The sequence below is a fragment of the Saimiri boliviensis genome, chromosome 8, assembly GCF_048565385.1.
Source record: "Saimiri boliviensis isolate mSaiBol1 chromosome 8, mSaiBol1.pri, whole genome shotgun sequence".
Lineage (NCBI taxonomy): Eukaryota > Metazoa > Chordata > Mammalia > Primates > Cebidae > Saimiri > Saimiri boliviensis.
The window spans coordinates 120,390,919-120,408,473 of record NC_133456.1 but is presented as its reverse complement, the minus strand read 5'-3'; the positions used below and the strand labels follow the sequence as shown (position 1 = coordinate 120,408,473).

The 17,555-nt window shown below is 34.5% G+C and overlaps 1 protein-coding gene across 3 annotated transcripts in view; it reads right to left on the bottom strand.

Moving 5' to 3' along the window:
• Positions 1-355: 355 nt before the first annotated feature.
• RAB18 (RAB18, member RAS oncogene family) overlaps positions 356-17,555 on the bottom strand; it is a 36,169-nt gene continuing 18,969 nt past the window's right edge. The window contains exons 3-8 of one of the 3 annotated variants that reach the window (XM_003938399.4): positions 12,755-12,816; positions 8,054-8,140; positions 7,057-7,129; positions 5,492-5,610; positions 5,351-5,417; positions 356-2,074 (exon numbers count right to left, since the gene is read on the bottom strand). In XM_003938399.4, coding sequence (XP_003938448.1) covers positions 1,899-2,074; positions 5,351-5,417; positions 5,492-5,610; positions 7,057-7,129; positions 8,054-8,140; positions 12,755-12,816 — 584 coding nt within the window. In that variant the 3' untranslated portion in view covers positions 356-1,898. The remainder of the gene's footprint in view (positions 2,075-5,350; positions 5,418-5,491; positions 5,611-7,056; positions 7,130-8,053; positions 8,141-12,754; positions 12,817-17,555) is intronic. The other 2 variants (XM_003938398.3, XM_074405152.1) reach the window with 2 other exon arrangements.

Below are 17,555 nucleotides of genomic sequence, written 5' to 3'. Positions count from 1 at the left end.
TTCACTTACAAAACCTCCACTACAAAACACTAAGGTTGCAACAAAACAGTAAAATGAAAGCCACATAATATAATTTGAATAACACGTATTAAATATCCTTCAGCTGATTAGAGTAATGGGAAATGTATATACTTCCTGCACAAATGCATCTAGGGAAAGCAGGCTATATTTATTCAAGAACTAGAAAAAGGTTACAATATAAATCTATCAAACAAAATTCATTTTTGTTATATTCAAGTAATTTGTATGTATTCAAATTTAGACCAAATCAAGACAACAGTCTAATACACAGATTATTATATAGCTCAAGGAGCAAAAAACCATAAACATAAAAGTCTTGTTAATAGAGACCACATAAATACACAAATCTCAAGTTTTAATGTAACATGAGCAAATCGCAAGTATATGTGTTAGTGTTCTTTCTCCAAATTTCTAGTAGTAAATATTGTATATTTAGCAAAAGCATACAGAATGTATAAAACCTTCAACCACATGTAATGTAGACTAAGAAGTGTAAAATCAAGTAGAATGTGAGGTTTTTATATGTGAAGATGTACATTTCAGAAAAAAATCCAACACGAAGTAAATTCATTAACAAACATATTGCAAAGGTGGTCACTCACAAAAATGCTTATCATTTGCAATTGTATACAGAGAACAAACTGCCCAGAAATTAAGTATTATAGTAACCAATCTTAAAGGACAAATAACTTATTTGGGGAGTTAAAATAGCAGAAATCAATGTAAATTAAGTAACAAATGAGTGAGCAAATATACAATATACAATAGCAAGAGGTGAGAAAACTGAATACTGTGAAAAAGATTTATTAATCTGTACCAGTTGGTTTTGGTAAACTATTGGTTACTTGTTACAGTAAATTGTCAAGATTTTCATTGTGACAGTATTTTCCCTCACACATCAGAACCTAGAAGCAATATGCCTTTTTTTCCCCCACCCCTCAAAACACAGAAATAGGGTTTAGAATACCAACTAGCCATTATAGAAGCCATAAGATACAGATATTCATCAACACTATACAAGCTACAATTGAGGTACCTGGACAAACACTACCAACACTTACGGGGGAAAAAAAAGGTTGGTTTTAAAAGTGGTTAGTACTAGGAGTTACAATAAACACACTATTAATGTCCTCCTGAAACCAAAACGGGCGAAAACCTTGTTGCCATTCTGCCAAACACCATATAACTAAAAATTGAGTCATGAATCCAATATATATATCACAGGATTAAAACTCCAGTTAAGCAACTGAGCTAATCATTGAAGTAAGTTAAAAATACCTAGTGTCTTTAAGCTATCAATGCTGTTTAGAAGCATCATCCGAACAAATAGAGATTTAGTTATAAATTGGCCTGGGCTACATTCTGTAATGAAAATTTTGCTTAGTACTAAAAAAGAATCTCAAACATCCTAGAAAAGTTGTGGAATCATGCTCTTTATTATTCCTGAAAGAAAATTTGCCATGTTTGATGATACCTCTATTCTTCCCTGTGGTTCTAGGAGTTCTACATACCAAGTAATTCGGAAATTAATAGAAGTATTTAAGCAAAAAGAATACCAAAAGCAGACTTTGTATCGACATATAGTAGATAGATGGATTTTTTTAAATTACATGATAAATGTAAATCATAAAATTGAATGTACTTATAAAGGTACACCTATTTTGTGCTACATAAAAAACCACAGACTGCAAACTGTGCATGCTTACCATAACATTTTACTTGGGGCCGATGAGTGGGATATCTTGCAAATATTTACTGCTATGATATAAAATAACTATGTGCAAACTGCAAGGTCCCTAAAATAGCAGTTAAAGAGTTTATATACAGAAAGATGTAACTATCTGATCAAATATGCAAGAGACGGAATTTCCCAGAGTTTATAACACAGAACAATAACCACCACAGGCTCCTCCTCCTTGGCCTTCTTCTCTGTGTGACAGTTTGACTCCTTTATTCTGGTTCTCACTTTCCCACAGTCCAGGGGTCTGAATGATCTTTTCAACAAGTTCTTCAAAGGCACATTGTACACCATCACAGGTTTTTGCACTTGCCTCTGAAATTCAAGGAAAAATGTCATTCGTAGTATATCCCTTTCTGGCCATATCCTCATGTTTTTCTGGTAAACTAACAGAGCATAAATATCACCCTGCAATACATTAATATCCAAAACAGCAATTTTTCCCCACAGGTCAATAATTAGTGAATTTCTAACTCTCAAAATTGAGCAACTTAAATTCTATCCGTAAGAATATTAGTATATAAATTTATACCCCAAAAAATGCTGGTTTATAATATTAAAACTGTGATAGTATTAAAATTTTAAAGCCCTATTACTTAAATAGTATGTGAAAGTTTTTTCCTTAAGCTTTCAGTTAATTCTTAAAACTAGCTCCCAAGGCAGAAATACGGAAATTCATGCAAGTTAAAAAATTAACTTGATTATTCTGTGCCTTCAACCAAGCAGCTCCAGGTAGCTGGATAAAATGACAAACCACCATGAACACTGGTCCCACTCTAAATGTTTGCTCATGAAACTCAACTGGACACTCAGCACTGCTTCCAACCCTGTATTTCCTTAGTGATGACCTTTCTCACTGTCTGAGATGACTACTTTATTCCTTCCTCTCAACACTCTTCCGCAGCTAATAATCTAGCTAGCATTATGCTGAGAAAATCAGAAGCAATATGTCAAGAACTACCTCATCTTCCCACAAATAAATTTACCAAGCTACCTATGTATGTGTCCTCATGCTCTGCCTTACCTCCTGTGAGAATGAATTAACTATCCCTGCTGCCTCCAAGCCATCACCTTCTCTTGTTCCTGGAGTCCCATCCCTTCTCATTTACTGAAGGATCACACACACTCTCTCTCTATTGGATCATACCAATCAGATGAAAAGTCTGCCAAATTATCTTCCATCTTATTAAAAAACAAACTTGCTCTCTAGGCCATATATCCTTCTTGTAGCCACCCATTTCTCTACCCTCTTTGAAAGCTCTTCTAAAGAGTTATCCACATAAGCTCCTTCCACCTTCTTATCTCACATTCTTTCTTCGAACTATTCTAATTAGGCTTTTGTTCCCACCACTCCATTAAAATCATTCTTTTCCAAGACTACCAACAATCTTTATCCTGTCAAATTCAACATCCTAATTATATCTGACATCTTTGGTATCTGATACTGCTAATCATTTCCTCTTCTTTTAAATAAGCTGTTCCCATGACTTCCAGGACTCTGAACATGCCTGGAAATCCTCTTATCTCGCTGCATGTCATACATAGCTTTATTTGCTGGCACTTCCTCTTTCTGCTGACTTCTAGTTGCTGGAATCCCCCAGGATTCAATCTTTTTTGTTTTGTTTTTGAGACAGGGTCTCACCCTGTCACCTAGGCTGGAGTGCAGTGGCATGATCATAGCTCCACTGCAGCCCTGACCTCCCAGGCTCAAAGTGATCCTCCCACCTGAGCCTCCAGAGCAGCTGGAATCACAGGCACTTGCCACCACACAGAACTGATTTTATTTGGGGATGAGGTCTCATTATATTGCCCAGGTTTCTTCAGCCCTTTTCTATCCATATTCTTTCCTGAAGTCACCATTCTAATAACATGACCTTAAATGCCCGCAAACGCCAATGACCAGCACTTATACCGCTTATCTGAAAAATGTCTCATTCTTATGTCAAAACGAAATTCTTGATTCCTCATTTCCCTACACTAAACCTACTCTTATCTCAATCTTTCACATCCCAATTACTGGGAGCACAATTTACCTCACTGCTCATGCCAAAAACCCGGAGTTATCTCTGATTGCTCTCTTTTCTTGTCCTCCATACCAAATCTACCTACAAATCCTATCGGCTGTACCTTCACTGTACCTCCCAGAACGACCCATTTTCCACCACCCTCTACTACTGCACAGTCAAACCACTGCTTCCTTCATCTGGGCGACTGCAAGAGAAGAAATAGTCTCTTGCTTGTTTCCCCTAGTCCATTTTCTTTGCAACAGGATCTTTTTACAAAGTATCAGGTCACACCACTGCTTCCCTGCTTTCTACCACAATTAGAACGTGATCCACCTCCTCACCATTTGAATGGCATTTTTCCATCAGCCTTCTCAACACACACTATGCTCCAGTACACATGCTTTCTTCCTGTTCCTTTAACACACTAGCCTGGTTCCTACCTCAGGAAATACTCACTCTTCTCTCAGCCTGAGATCTCCCTCTAGACTAGGCGTGTCCAGTCTTTCGGCCTCTCTGGACCACGGTGTAAGAAAAGCTCCCCAGGTTATTCTGCTTTTGTTTTTTTTTTTTTGGGGGGGGGGTTGTGTTTTTTTTTTTGTTTTTTTTTTTTTTTTTGAGACAGAGTCTTGCTCTGTTGCCAGGTGCCAGGCTGTAGCACAGTGGCACAATCTCGGCTCACTGCAATCTCCACCTCCTGGGTTCAAGCAATTCTCCTGCCTCAGCCTCCCTAGTAGCTGGGACTACAGGCGCACGCCACCACACCCAGCTAATTTTTGTATTTTTTAGTAGAGATGGGGTTTCACCATGTTGGCCAGGATGGTCTCGATCTCTTAACCTTCTGATCCGCCCACCTCAGCCTCCCAAAGTGCTGGGATTACAGGTGTGAGCCATCGTGCCTGGCCTCCCCTCGTTATTCTGATATAGCTCATCCAATTTTCTAGATCAGGGGTTGGCAAACTCTTTCTGTAAAGGGCTAGATAGTAAATATTTAGACTTTGTGGGCCATATGGCCTCTGTTGTAACTACTAAACTCTGCCATATGGCACAAAAGCAGCCACAAACAACATGTAAATGCATGGACATGGCTATGTACCAATACAAATGGTGGGGCCAGATTTGGACCAGGCTGTAGTTTGGCAACCCCTACTGGACCATGTTTCTCAAAAATTAATGTGCATACAAACCATACGAAGAGCTTGTTAAAATGCAGATTCTAATTCAGAAAATCTGGGGTAGGGCCTGAGCTGAAGCACTGCTAACAAGCTCCCAGGTGGTGCTGATGATATTAGCATATGGACCAGCAAGGCACAACTTTAGCACTGGGTGCCAAACTTTACTGAATGTCATTACATCCTGAGAGAAATGATTTGACTGTTTTTTATATGATTTCACATAATATGATCATACGTTTTACAGAAAAAAGAATAAAGAACCTTGTTACATAGTTACGATTTTGTAGCATAAGGCAACTATGAACAATACTATAAATACATTTTATGGTTCATAAAGAAATAAACTTGGCAAAAACTCCATTTAAAAATTCCTCATTAATAATGAAAGTATAGATATTCATTCACACACCTACCTATAAACAACATGGAATGCTTTCGTGCAAATTTCAGGCCTTCATTTCTATCGACTTCACGATTTTCCTAAAAGATAAATGCAATGATTAAGAAAGGCTACCAAAATACAGAACCAAGAGGCCAAGTGTCTGCCTTCTTACCTTATCAATTTTATTTCCAACTAGCATGTTTACTATGTCATTTCTTGTACAGTATGTTTCCAATTCATTTAACCAATTATCCAGTTTAACAAATGTGTCTCTTCTTGTGACATCATAAACTGAAATAAAAGGAGTCACAATAAGCATTAAAGATAAGAAGCATTAAAGATAAGGCATATTTCTGATACGTAGCTAGGAGTTAGCATTAGTAAGCAATATTGGCAAGTCTGTTTTTTATTGTGTTTAGCGATTAACAGTGTCTACTGATCCAAATGGAAGAAACAAGTGTTTTTTTTAAAACACATTTCAATCCTATTAATACATACTGTCACAGAAATGAAATTATATCCTGTGTAATAAGTGAAAACCCATTTAATACCCATTAAAGCAAAACACCAGCTGTTCCCACTGATAACGATGAACGAGGTCTATCCAAAAACCAGAGTGTTTAGATTCAAATTTGTGGCAAAATATCAAAAAAAATTATGAATGTAAACATCTATGACCCCATTAATTTGTTTCTTACAAGAACCAGAATTTACAGCTTTGAAAAAATTACAGCACAGTTAGTGGATGGGTTCCTAATGTTCTTCTTGTTATCATTTTCATCTTATGTCATTGTGCATTATAATAAAGAGCTTATTAAAGTGTTTTCTAAACTCAAGAGATGCTGAACCTAAAGGCTAAGTGTCACTATCAAGCCACAATATTAAGAGAATTCTACCTATTAATACAATTGAACAATACTCATTTTAAACAGTTTTCCAGGAATATCAGGAACCAACAAATTACACTGAGAATCCACATTTGGTTTCTTTTCTTTTTTTTTGAGACAGAGTTTCGCTCTTTGTTACCCATGTTGGAGTGCAATGGCGCAATCTCGGCTCACCGCAACCTCCGCCTCCTGGGTTCAGGCAATTCTCCTGCCTCAGCCTCCTGAGTAGCTGGGATTACAGGCACGCGCCACTATGCCCAGCTAATTTTTTGTATTTTTAGTAGAGATGGGGTTTCACCATGTTGACCAGGATGGTCTCGATCTCTTGACCTCGTGATCTACCCGCCTTGGCCTCCCAAAGTGCTGGGATTACAGGTGTGAGCCACCACGCCTGGCCTCACATTTGGTTTCTAAATTTTGCTTGATTATAAATCAATAGTGTTAAGTGCTTAGTGATTTTTTAGGACTAATAAAGCGGATTCTACTAAGCAACAAAAACTTTTCCTCCTTTATAAACTGTAGCAAATATTAATATGCTGATGACTGAAGCCCAGGTTCTGTATACTCCAAGACAGTCTGACATATGCTAATTAATCTTCAATTATGTTCTCATTGACATGTGCTTTCAAACCAAGTCAGTCCTGTCTTTATTTTTTAAGTACTAAACAAAAGACTAAAATCAAAAGTTTTAATATTCATTAATATTACATGAAGTTAATACAACTGTAAGGTACCTAAAAGTAGCTCTAACGAGAAGTAAAACAAAAATGTATTAACTTTCACAGACTAGGACAATCAGAAACTCCAATAAATATTTTTAAATAGTACATTAATTAAAGCAAACACTTACCTAATATAACACCCTGTGCACCTCTGTAATAGCTGGGAGTTAATGTTCTAAACCTCTCTTGACCAGCAGTATCCTAAAAATGATCATTATTAGTAAATAAAGTATAAATAATAGACCTTCAATATACTAGTTTAAGAGCAGAAAGTAAAAGAGCATTACTAAAAATAATATTAATGCATGAGCTCATTAAAAAATGGGAATTTAAATAAGAAGTGTTCACTTAACTGACAAGTGTCACAAAATAAAATTGTTTATAAATACTGATCTCTAGAGAAATGCAACAACAATGTGAAGGTTTTCTGCCATTTTGAATTTAAGATTTTTATATACGAAAGCCATGGTTCTAAACTTCAGCTGCACAATGAAATTTTCTGGGAATCTTGAGTCTAACCTCCAAAAAATTCCTGTTCAACTGGTCGAAGGTAATGACAGTTATTTTAAAAAAACAAAAAAACAAAACAAAAAAAAACTTTCCAGGTGCTTTTCATGTAGAATCAAGGCTAAAAACCACTGATTTACTGATTTGAAGAGAACTATGGGAACGTCTTATTTTAGATAACGGATTTTTAGGTTGGGCTCTTTTAAGTGTTTTCTATGTATCTCCTTTTGAGAAAATGTATATAACCAAGCCACTCTTTATTACATGTTGTCTCTGACTCAAATTAGGGTAAATGAACAATGTACACTAGGTAGAAAATGTAAATTGCATAATGCAAGGACTCATCTGTTTAATCACCAGTTTAACCATCAGGCTGAAAGCAATTCTTCAAAAAAGACAGTTGCTCAGAATTTGTTGAGTAAAAATAATAATAATAATAATAATGAACCTATTTAACAAGCCTTTACTTCCAGGCCCAATTCCTTCTCTCTATTTATTGTCTTTCTACCGTCCCTAGAATATGGCTTCAAGGTACGGAAGGTTATACAAAGCAGGTCAGCCCACCACCTGTTTTATTAAATAAAGTTTTATTGAAACATAGTAGGCCTATTTGCTTACAGATTGCCATATGGGCCACTTCAGGTCTGGACTAAATCCTATCTGGCCCTTTAAGAAAAAGTTTTCAGTCTGCCAATGTAAAGTAACCTGAAAAAAAGTAGAAGTAAAAAATGTATCAACCCTCAACTTGGCTACCAGTCCCACTGCCGGAAGTGAGAGTTTGCTATGGGAAAAGCTGAAGCTCCTCTAGATGATATAAAAAGTGTTAGAATAACCTCTAAGAGGTGTAAAAGATTGCAGAGGAATTTAAACCAGCAATGGGGGGCTTGAGGGGCTTTAGCAAGATACTAAGGAGTATCTTTTGGGGTCCTTTGTAACCCCAAAAGAGAAACTAAGAGGAAAATAACTTTTCAATGTAAATCACTTTGAACATTCACCACTCTTCCACAGACATACTTACATAAATCTGAATGCCTTTCCTTCCAAATTCTCACCACCACAGAAACTAATCCCCACCCTGCCATGTTTAAGTAGAAAAGTAACAGATTTAAAGTAAATGTTCTAAACAAATAAATGTATAAAATAAATGGTTTTTCTCTTTACAAAATTTTCTCTGCCTTAAAGTTTCTTACAAAACCTGCCTTGGATTTTAAAATTATTTAACTTGCATATTTACTCAACTTCTCAAAAACAATAATATAAATTAAAAGCTGCTTAAAGCAAAGTGAACTTGCTATCTACCTAAAGCAGATTATAATTTTGATAACATGAGACAAGTCAATACGGTTGTTTGATAATCATTAACAAAACAGCACATGGATGACCAGTGATCTTTTTTGATCACTATGCTCAAGTAATGAAAACCCAAATTTGCAGGGAAAAAAAAGAATCAACTAGAAGCCAAATGCTATAACTACTATGTATATCATAGTAAAATTATTACTATGTGTATCAGTGAAAGTGTCACCACTTTTACTGCCACCACTTTTAGGAGGCAATTGATGATATACCTAAGAAACTAGAAATGCTCTTCATAGCCTTGCACTAGTACCTATTTCAGAAAATCTTAATTCATAAAGACTCAATAAAAATGTATATTTTAAAATGACAAATCATTAGGAGACTGTGTCCTAGCTATTTGCTTACATGCAAAAAAATGACAAATTAGCAACATTCAAATTATTCGGTATCCAGATACATTACAACTTTTAGAATTGCACCATGTTAAGCATTTAACTTTTAGTAATACAGACTATCTTTTTTTGAGAGGAAAAAAAAAAAAGAAGGAAAGTCATTATTTAAAAGACAAAACTCAGTTTTGGAACGGTGAATTTGGAAATTTAAGAAGTATTTTCCATACATGCAATACTGTTCCATTTTCATAACAAACAGCTTGGAGCAAGCATTTTAGCCCCAAGACTTTGTGATAACAGGAAAAAAAGTTTATTCTATTTGCATAAGGAAACTGTATCCATAACTTCCAAAGCTGGCAGAAAACAAGTGAACATGAACTTTGTTCTCTCTGGTCTTCATTGAGATCAACTTCAAAAACTGCCTTAATGAAACACAACATAAAAATCAGAACTGCAATTCCAGTTAAAATATCCATAAATCCCAATGTTTTAAAAGTAAAGACCATAGCAAGAAAGTTTTAATGTTGAAATATTATACTTGACTTTGACACTTTACTTGTGAATATTAGTAATTAGGCCAAATGTTCAGAGCCTTGTCATTTTTGGATTCAATTATAAAAATGTTTAAATAGGTGTTATAATTTAGGAGGTGGAGGGAACCCTGTGCAATAGCATTGGATCAGGATTTATAATAACTAGAAAGTGTATATGCTTAAACAGAAGTTTGATTTTTGCTTGTGTTTGTTTTCCAAACAGTAATATGTGGTAGGTATAATAACACCTTTGTAAGATAAAAGAAGCACAGCTTTTTGTCTCTGTCCTGTGGTTTTATTTTCTGATGGCGGAAGAAAAGAAGAAATTACCAAAGATATATAGAAAAATTCAGGGATAGGAAAGATCTAGAAAGGCTTAATAATAGAATGTAAGTATAATAGAATAAAGTGAAAGTGAAGCAAGGACATAGCAAAAGGCAGTAGAAGGAATGCCATTTAGGTCTCAGATGCCATTTAGGTCATGAGTATGCACTTTCAGGAAGCAAGAGGGGCAGGACTATGCTTAATTATTCTATTTCATCCTAAAAGAAGCTTGCGAGTAGGAGAGAAACTCATTTTATAAATAAAACTACAGAAGAATTAGGCAACTATAGATTCATATATTTCTAATAGAGTAGAAGGGCCTTCGTAATACAACATTACACCCAAATGTCATGATAAAAACAGCTGATCCTACCATATAAATATTAAAACCTTGGTATGACAAGAACACACTTTACCTCCTGTTCACCTCTCCACCCCCATTATTCATCCTTAAAAATATTTGAAGGTACACGACAAAATGGAAAAAAAATCTGTAGCATACAGCAGAGTATTACACACAAACAAGAACACAAATGTACATTCAACTGAAACATGATTTTAAAGGCAAATGACAGATTAGAAAATTGTACCACATGACAAACACCTAATACTTTTTTTTTCACTTGCCAACAGCATGAAGACCTAATACTTTTATTATATAAAGACTTTAGTGATGAAAAAGATGAATGAGAATATATAAAATAGATAAAATATGTAAAAAGAAAATTTATTTTTTAAAATGACCAATTGAACAGGCAAAAATCTCTTATCAAAAGAAATGCAAATTTAAGTAAAACAGCAACACTCAGAGGCAAAAACAGAAAGAATGATAACAGTACAGATTAGCATGTGGAAGAATGAATATGAAAATATAATTGGTGGTAGTATAAGCTGAAAAAAAGGCTTTTTGGTATACATTAATGTTAATACTTCATATTCATTTCTACTTCCAGCTACACATTCTAAAGTAACTGGACAAGTACACACAGAAGTATAAATCAGGATGCTCAAGAAGCTCTAATTTTTGTGAAAAGCTGGAAAAAATATAAGTATTTTTCACTGAAGGTTGACTAAATTAAAGTACAGCTATGAAATGGAAAACTAGGTGGCCATATAAACGGATATAGCACATACTGTGGGGTGGGGGGTGCCAGGAGGAGGGCAGGAAGGACAAACAGGTTTAAAAATGTAAGATATAATCCCTTTCTTTTGGAAAACTGCACATACCCGTATGTGTAGCGTATGTACACACATCCGTAGATACTTTCAAGAATGCTCACTGAAATGAATTCAGTGGTACACATTTATGGACAGTCTTCTCTACTAATGTCTTATTGTCTCAATTATCGACCCTGTATTATTCTTACAAACCTCTCTTCTTTAAAAAACATTTACAGGTCTATGGTAAAGACGTCTCTTCAATAATATCTGCCAACCTTTTTGTTAGGCAAAAACTAGAAAGTAAATTTAAAACAAAACTATAAGAGAAAAATATTAATGCAACCAGCAACCCTCAGAACCTACTCTTATCTATATATTTCACAAAACCGCAGTAAGGGGGGAAAGGGATAATAAATTAACCATGAAAAGTATATGGAAATCAGGCCCCCACTGTAGTACAGAAAAAGCCAGCATTCTTACATCGTTCAACATATTTTACCATAGTCTAGTCCAATGTTTCCCAAATAGTTTTGTTAGACATTACTGTTCTGATTGATATTAAATATATTTGGGGGAAAGAGGCAAACAGGCTAACAAATTTAAAGTACTGTACATGAGGAAAAACTGACAAAAACATTAAACACACTTACATAGTTACTTGTTATCTGGGTATAAATGTGTATTAGAAACAGTGTGCCATTCAGAGAATGCCAAGAAAATGAATGACATCACACAATGCATGAACACTTGCTGTTTTCAATCTGTGACAGATGTACAAACAGCATTTACCACTTCACCACCATGTGGTTGTATGCCTCAATTTGATGACTGCTGATCAGTTCCGATTTGATTTCTTATGTTATAAACATATATCTTTAATCAAAGTAAATATGGAAATCAGAAATATAAAACAGTATATATATTTGGAATATATGTATATATATATTACCGATCACATTTAGATATAGATATAGATAGACTGGTATGTAGGTAGGTAAATAGATTGAGGAAAGGGAGACACAGAGAGACAAACATAGACACTGAACATCTTGGATATTTTTGACAGTTAATGCTACCTTATTTGGCACTAGCATGAAGAGATCTAGCTAGTACAGCAATGGGGATCAGAATGGCTGGATTCACAGGAAAAAGAAAAGAAGTCAGTAAGGAAAAATGAGGCATTAAAAATAAACCCAAAGTTTGAAACCTCAAATTTTACAAATATTTATACTAACAAACAAAAATAAAATTTTTTCCTAAATATCACATCATTCCTCTTCCACTTAACAATTGTCTTTAGTGTTAGTTCAGTCTAAATGGTCTTTTTAACACATCCAGTTATGATTCTCTTTGGCAGATGAGATTTTTTTTAATATTCTGTTCTGTTTTGAAATATTCATAAAAAATTATGCATTTTAAAATTTAAACAAAACATAGCTGCTTACTCAATAAGCTATACCTCTTTGATTTTCCTGTAATCAGTATCAAATCTCCCAAAAGTTATTTAATATAAATTGTTCATTAACCACCTCTAGAACACTATACAAATCAATTTGGGTCCCTAAAAAGTAAAGTTTAATATTTTAAAAATACATTTTAAAAACTCTTACCCATATTGCAAGTTTAGCCTTATTTCCATCCACTGAAATTGTTTTCACCTTAAAGTCAACACCTTAAAGAAACAAAAATTTGGGTAAGTCTCCCAGCAAACAGACTTTTAAACTTCATTACCAAAAAAAAAAAAACAGAAAACAGAAAAGTCACCTTCAGCAAATGCCCAATTAACACCCCAAATTCTTAGAATTCTGGATGTGAAGATAAAAAGTATCATTAAAATCCAAGATCTTAGGATTTAATCAGGATAAATAAAAATCAAATGCTTGCAGAATTCACTCACTCACCTACCTTCCATTCTTCCAAAAAGGAAAAATAAAATTCAATTTAAGGTGATAACTCACTATACATGTTACAAGTCAAGAGCTGCAATTACAGTGCTCACATAAAGAAGACTATCCATGGCTGACTCTGGATCATGGCAGATTCCAGGGGCTACCTAAGCATCCACATGCCGTTGTTAAGAGTGCTATACACTGCCAGCCAACCACTTACTGAGATCTTGAGTGTAAGCAGCTTGGAGAACTGGTAAGAGACACTCACTGCTTGTCTTAAAATCTCTTTATTTTGTTTTTATCCTAAAAAACATACTATTTTTATATAATAGCCAATCAATGATAACTTGCTACAGCACAATTTTAATAAAAGAATTTATACATAAAAACATTTATACACAATCATCTAAGAATTTTCCTAAGTGAAAGAAAGGAGTGCCCAAAGTTCTATGAAAAGCTTCTATAAGTACTAATTTATGTAAAGAAAAAAGTTTCGTAAGAAGTCACACGAGGCTTTATTATAGCAGCCAAAGAAGAAACCTCTCCCTTTCCAGGAAAAAGAGTTGACACATGCCATCTGGCTTAAATGAACAGCAACTGCCCACATGTCTTTAAAGAGTATCAAAAACATAATGTGCAGTCTACCCCACTGGCCAGAGGGAAAACATTAGCTCAAGAAGCTTGGAAAGAAACTTTCAAAAGATCTTATTAGCTTGTCACAATTAATTCAGAACAGCCCCAACTAAGATGAACAGCACCCTTACATACTAAATGCTTAATGGAACACCTGTCACCAATATGGAAATATATTCGTAATTCTTGGAAGACTTGTGGTGATCCATTACCTATACAAATTCAGTAATAAAAATGCATATTCAAAATGTGAACAATGCCAGGTCTTTCTGTATGCCAAATATTTTTTAAGTTTGGTGTTTTGAGCTGGGGTGATAAAGGAGTTGATAAAGCCTAGGATGCTGGGCAACCATTCATAAAAGGACAGTGCTGATTATATAGCCCAAGAAAAACCTAAGTATAAAATTTCTTCACAGCCAAACAGACAAAAAAATCCCACATACTAAATAATCTTGTATTTACCAGGTCCAGATAAAGAAGTTACCGTGCCATTTTAAAAGTGGAACCATCTACATAAACATGAAATTATCTACATTCTCTTCCTATTGCAAAAAAAAAAAAAAAAAAAAAAAAAAAAAAAAAAAAAAGGGCACAAACCCTGGGAAAATTCATAGAGGAAAATGGTTGTGACTTGATGCAGGTACTAAATGACAGCGACTAGTAGACATCACACAGAAATGGCCTCTGTCATGCACACTCCACAGTTAAATTCTCAAGGTTTTTCAGGGAGCATACAAAGAATTATTTTTTCTTCTTAATAATCCCAGATACATGTTAAAGAGCAGACAAGCATCTTTTCTATCAGCTAATTTGTTTACCCAAGAAAAAAAAAACTCACCACTTCAAGAATTCCTCCCACACCCCAACTTCTCCTTCTCTTTTATTATTTCCTGGTTTTGCATGTTTGTTGACAACAGTCTAATAACTGTCTCTGACATAAGAATAATTTGCATGTGAATAACTAACAATGTTTCTAAGTTATGCTTTTGACATATTATATCTGAAACTTACCAATAACATCCACAAGACACACTCACCACTACAGTCCTACTATCAAAACCAACAGACACGGGTAGCCTGAAGGGGCACCTCATCTCAATCCAGACCCCTAAAATCCCCAGTCACCTTCTCTTGGTTCCTCTGGTGAATCACACATGCAGCAGCAATTGAGCTCTTCAGATCTCACATGCTAAAAATGCTTCTTCACCCTGCCTGGTTTTCTCTTTTTTAAGTGGCTAATAATTTGTCTTAATTGGTAGCAGCAGTGGGAGTCTTTCTGCAAGATTTGATTTTGCCAGTTTCTTGCAAAGTTTGATTAAAACATCTTTTCAATCTTTCCCTGTGAGTGACAGGAGCCCACAACAGAAATAGAAGAACTGCCAGCTCAGCTTTTCCTTGTTCATCATTTTTAATATGATCTTTAATTCAGTTTCTTTATAAGAATCTTTTTTAGGCACACCTGTAAATTTTCATGTTGCACTCACTGCTTATTTCAAAAGCGCTATTAATTATATTACCTACTTTTAACTAAAATAACCTTCATGAAATAGGTCAAAGAAAATATGAACTCAACAATACATATATGTGAATGGGAGACCAGAAAATACCAATGGAAGCAGAAGCTTATGTCTTGTTGAAGAGGGAAAAAAATCAATCAATAGAAACTGAATTAGAACTGACACAGATGTGACAACTGCACACATGTTCAAAAAGTTAAGCAGATATGCGTGACATAAAAAAAGATCAAATAGAACTTTCTTAAGATGAAAAGGCTGGGTACAGTGGCTCACACCTGTAATTCCAACACTTTGTGAGGCTGAAGTGGTAGGATCGCTTGAGGCCAGGAGTTCAAGATCAGCCCTGGCAAAACAGTGAGACTTCATCTTGACAAAAATAAAAGTTAAAAATTAACCATGCGTGGTGGCTTGTCCCTGTAGTCCCAGCTTCTCAGGAGGCTGAGGTATGAGGATGGCTTAAGCCTGAAAGATCAAGGCTGCAATGAGCCATAGTTGTGCTACTGCACTCAGCAAGACTGTCTCAAAAAAAATTTTAAAAAAGGTGAAAATGGCAATGTCTGAGATGAAAAATACACTGAATAGGATCAACAGCAAAGTAGATGCTGCAGAAGAAAACATTAGTGAATGTGATGACACAGCAAAAGAAACTACCCAAGAGGAAGCAGGAAAAAAAGATTCAAAAAAAAAAAATGAGAGAGCATCAATCATCTATGGGACAACTTCAAGCAGCCTAATAGGCAAACAATGGAGTTGATGAAAAAGAAGAGAGAAGAAAGGCAGGGAAATATATCTGAAGAAACAATGGCTGAAAAATTTCAAATTTGATGAAAACTACAAATACACAGATCATAAAAGCTCAATAAGCCCCTAGCAAAAAAGAAAAATAAAATAAAAACTCAGAGACATCATAATGAAATTGTTCTAAGAATTTTAAAGCAAATATTTTAAATGAAGAGAAAAACACATCAAAACTTGCAGGACGCCATTAAAGCAATACTTACAGGAACATTTATAGCACTAAATGCCCATATTAGAAAAGTGATCTAAAATCAATGACCTAGGCTTCTAAACTAAGACAATAGAAAGAGCAGCAAAGTAAACCCAAAGAAGTAGAAGAAAGAAAACAAAGTTCAAACCAGAAATTAAAAACAGAAAAACAATTTTTTAAAAAAATCAATGAATCCAAAAGTTGGAACAATAAGAAAACCAATAAAACTTATAAACTTCTATTCAAACTGATCAGGAAAAAGAAGACAAAAATTATCATTATAAAGAATGAAAAGTATCACACCATTCATAGCTTGTACAAAGGTTAAAGGAATGAGAGAATGTTATGAACAAGTTTATGCCAATAAATTTGACAACTAAGATAAAAGGGATAATTTCCTCAAAAGATTAAAAGCTACCACAATTTACTGAAAAAGAAATAGATAACAAAGAAAATATCTATAGACTATAGATAAAAAAAGGAATTGTGAATGGAGTCAAAGCATATTATTATAAAAAAATCCCTAAACACATAAAAAGGCAGTAAAGGATGAATTCAGGAATAAAAACTCTTTAAGCAAATAAATAGCAAAATGGCAGAAGTCCTTCTTTATTGGTACATTAAATGCAAACAGAATAAACTCTCCTGTCAAAAGTAGACTAGCAAAATACTTTTTAATAACTCAACTACATGCTGTCTATCAGAGATTTGCTTTAGGTCTGGAAATAAATATAGGTTGAGAGTGAAAGGACAGGAAAAGATATTCCATGCAGATAGTAACCAAAAGAGAACAAGGGTGATTATGCTAAAATCAGACAAAATAGACTTTAAGTCAAAAACTGTTAGGAGACTAAAGATAAAATATTTTGATAAAAAGGCCAATTCTCAAGAAGATACAATTATAAAAATATACACCATAGAACAGAAGTCCAATATATATGAAGCAAACACTGATAGAATTAAAGGGGAAAATAGTGTTAAAACAGTTGAAGATTCTATTTATTTATTTTCCTAAACACAAGCTCTCCACTGAAAATACTGATTATTTTTATTGCCTGACTGAATTTCAAAACATCTTTCTATTTTACAAATTACATTTTATTTTGATTTCTACAATTACAGTTTTATTACAAAGGATACAATATCAGGACCAGCCAAAAAGAGAGACACATAGGGATGAGGTCTGGGAGGGTCCAAACACTTGAGTTTCCATGCCTCTCCCCACAGAACCAGAGCATATCACCCTCTTTTTTTTTTTTTTTTTTTTTTTTTTTCCAAATACTCCCATATACTTTACTCTTCTTTTTTTTTTTTTTTTTTTTTTTATTTCAACAGGTTTTTAGGAACAGGTGGTATGCGTTACATGGGTAAGTTCTTTAGTGGT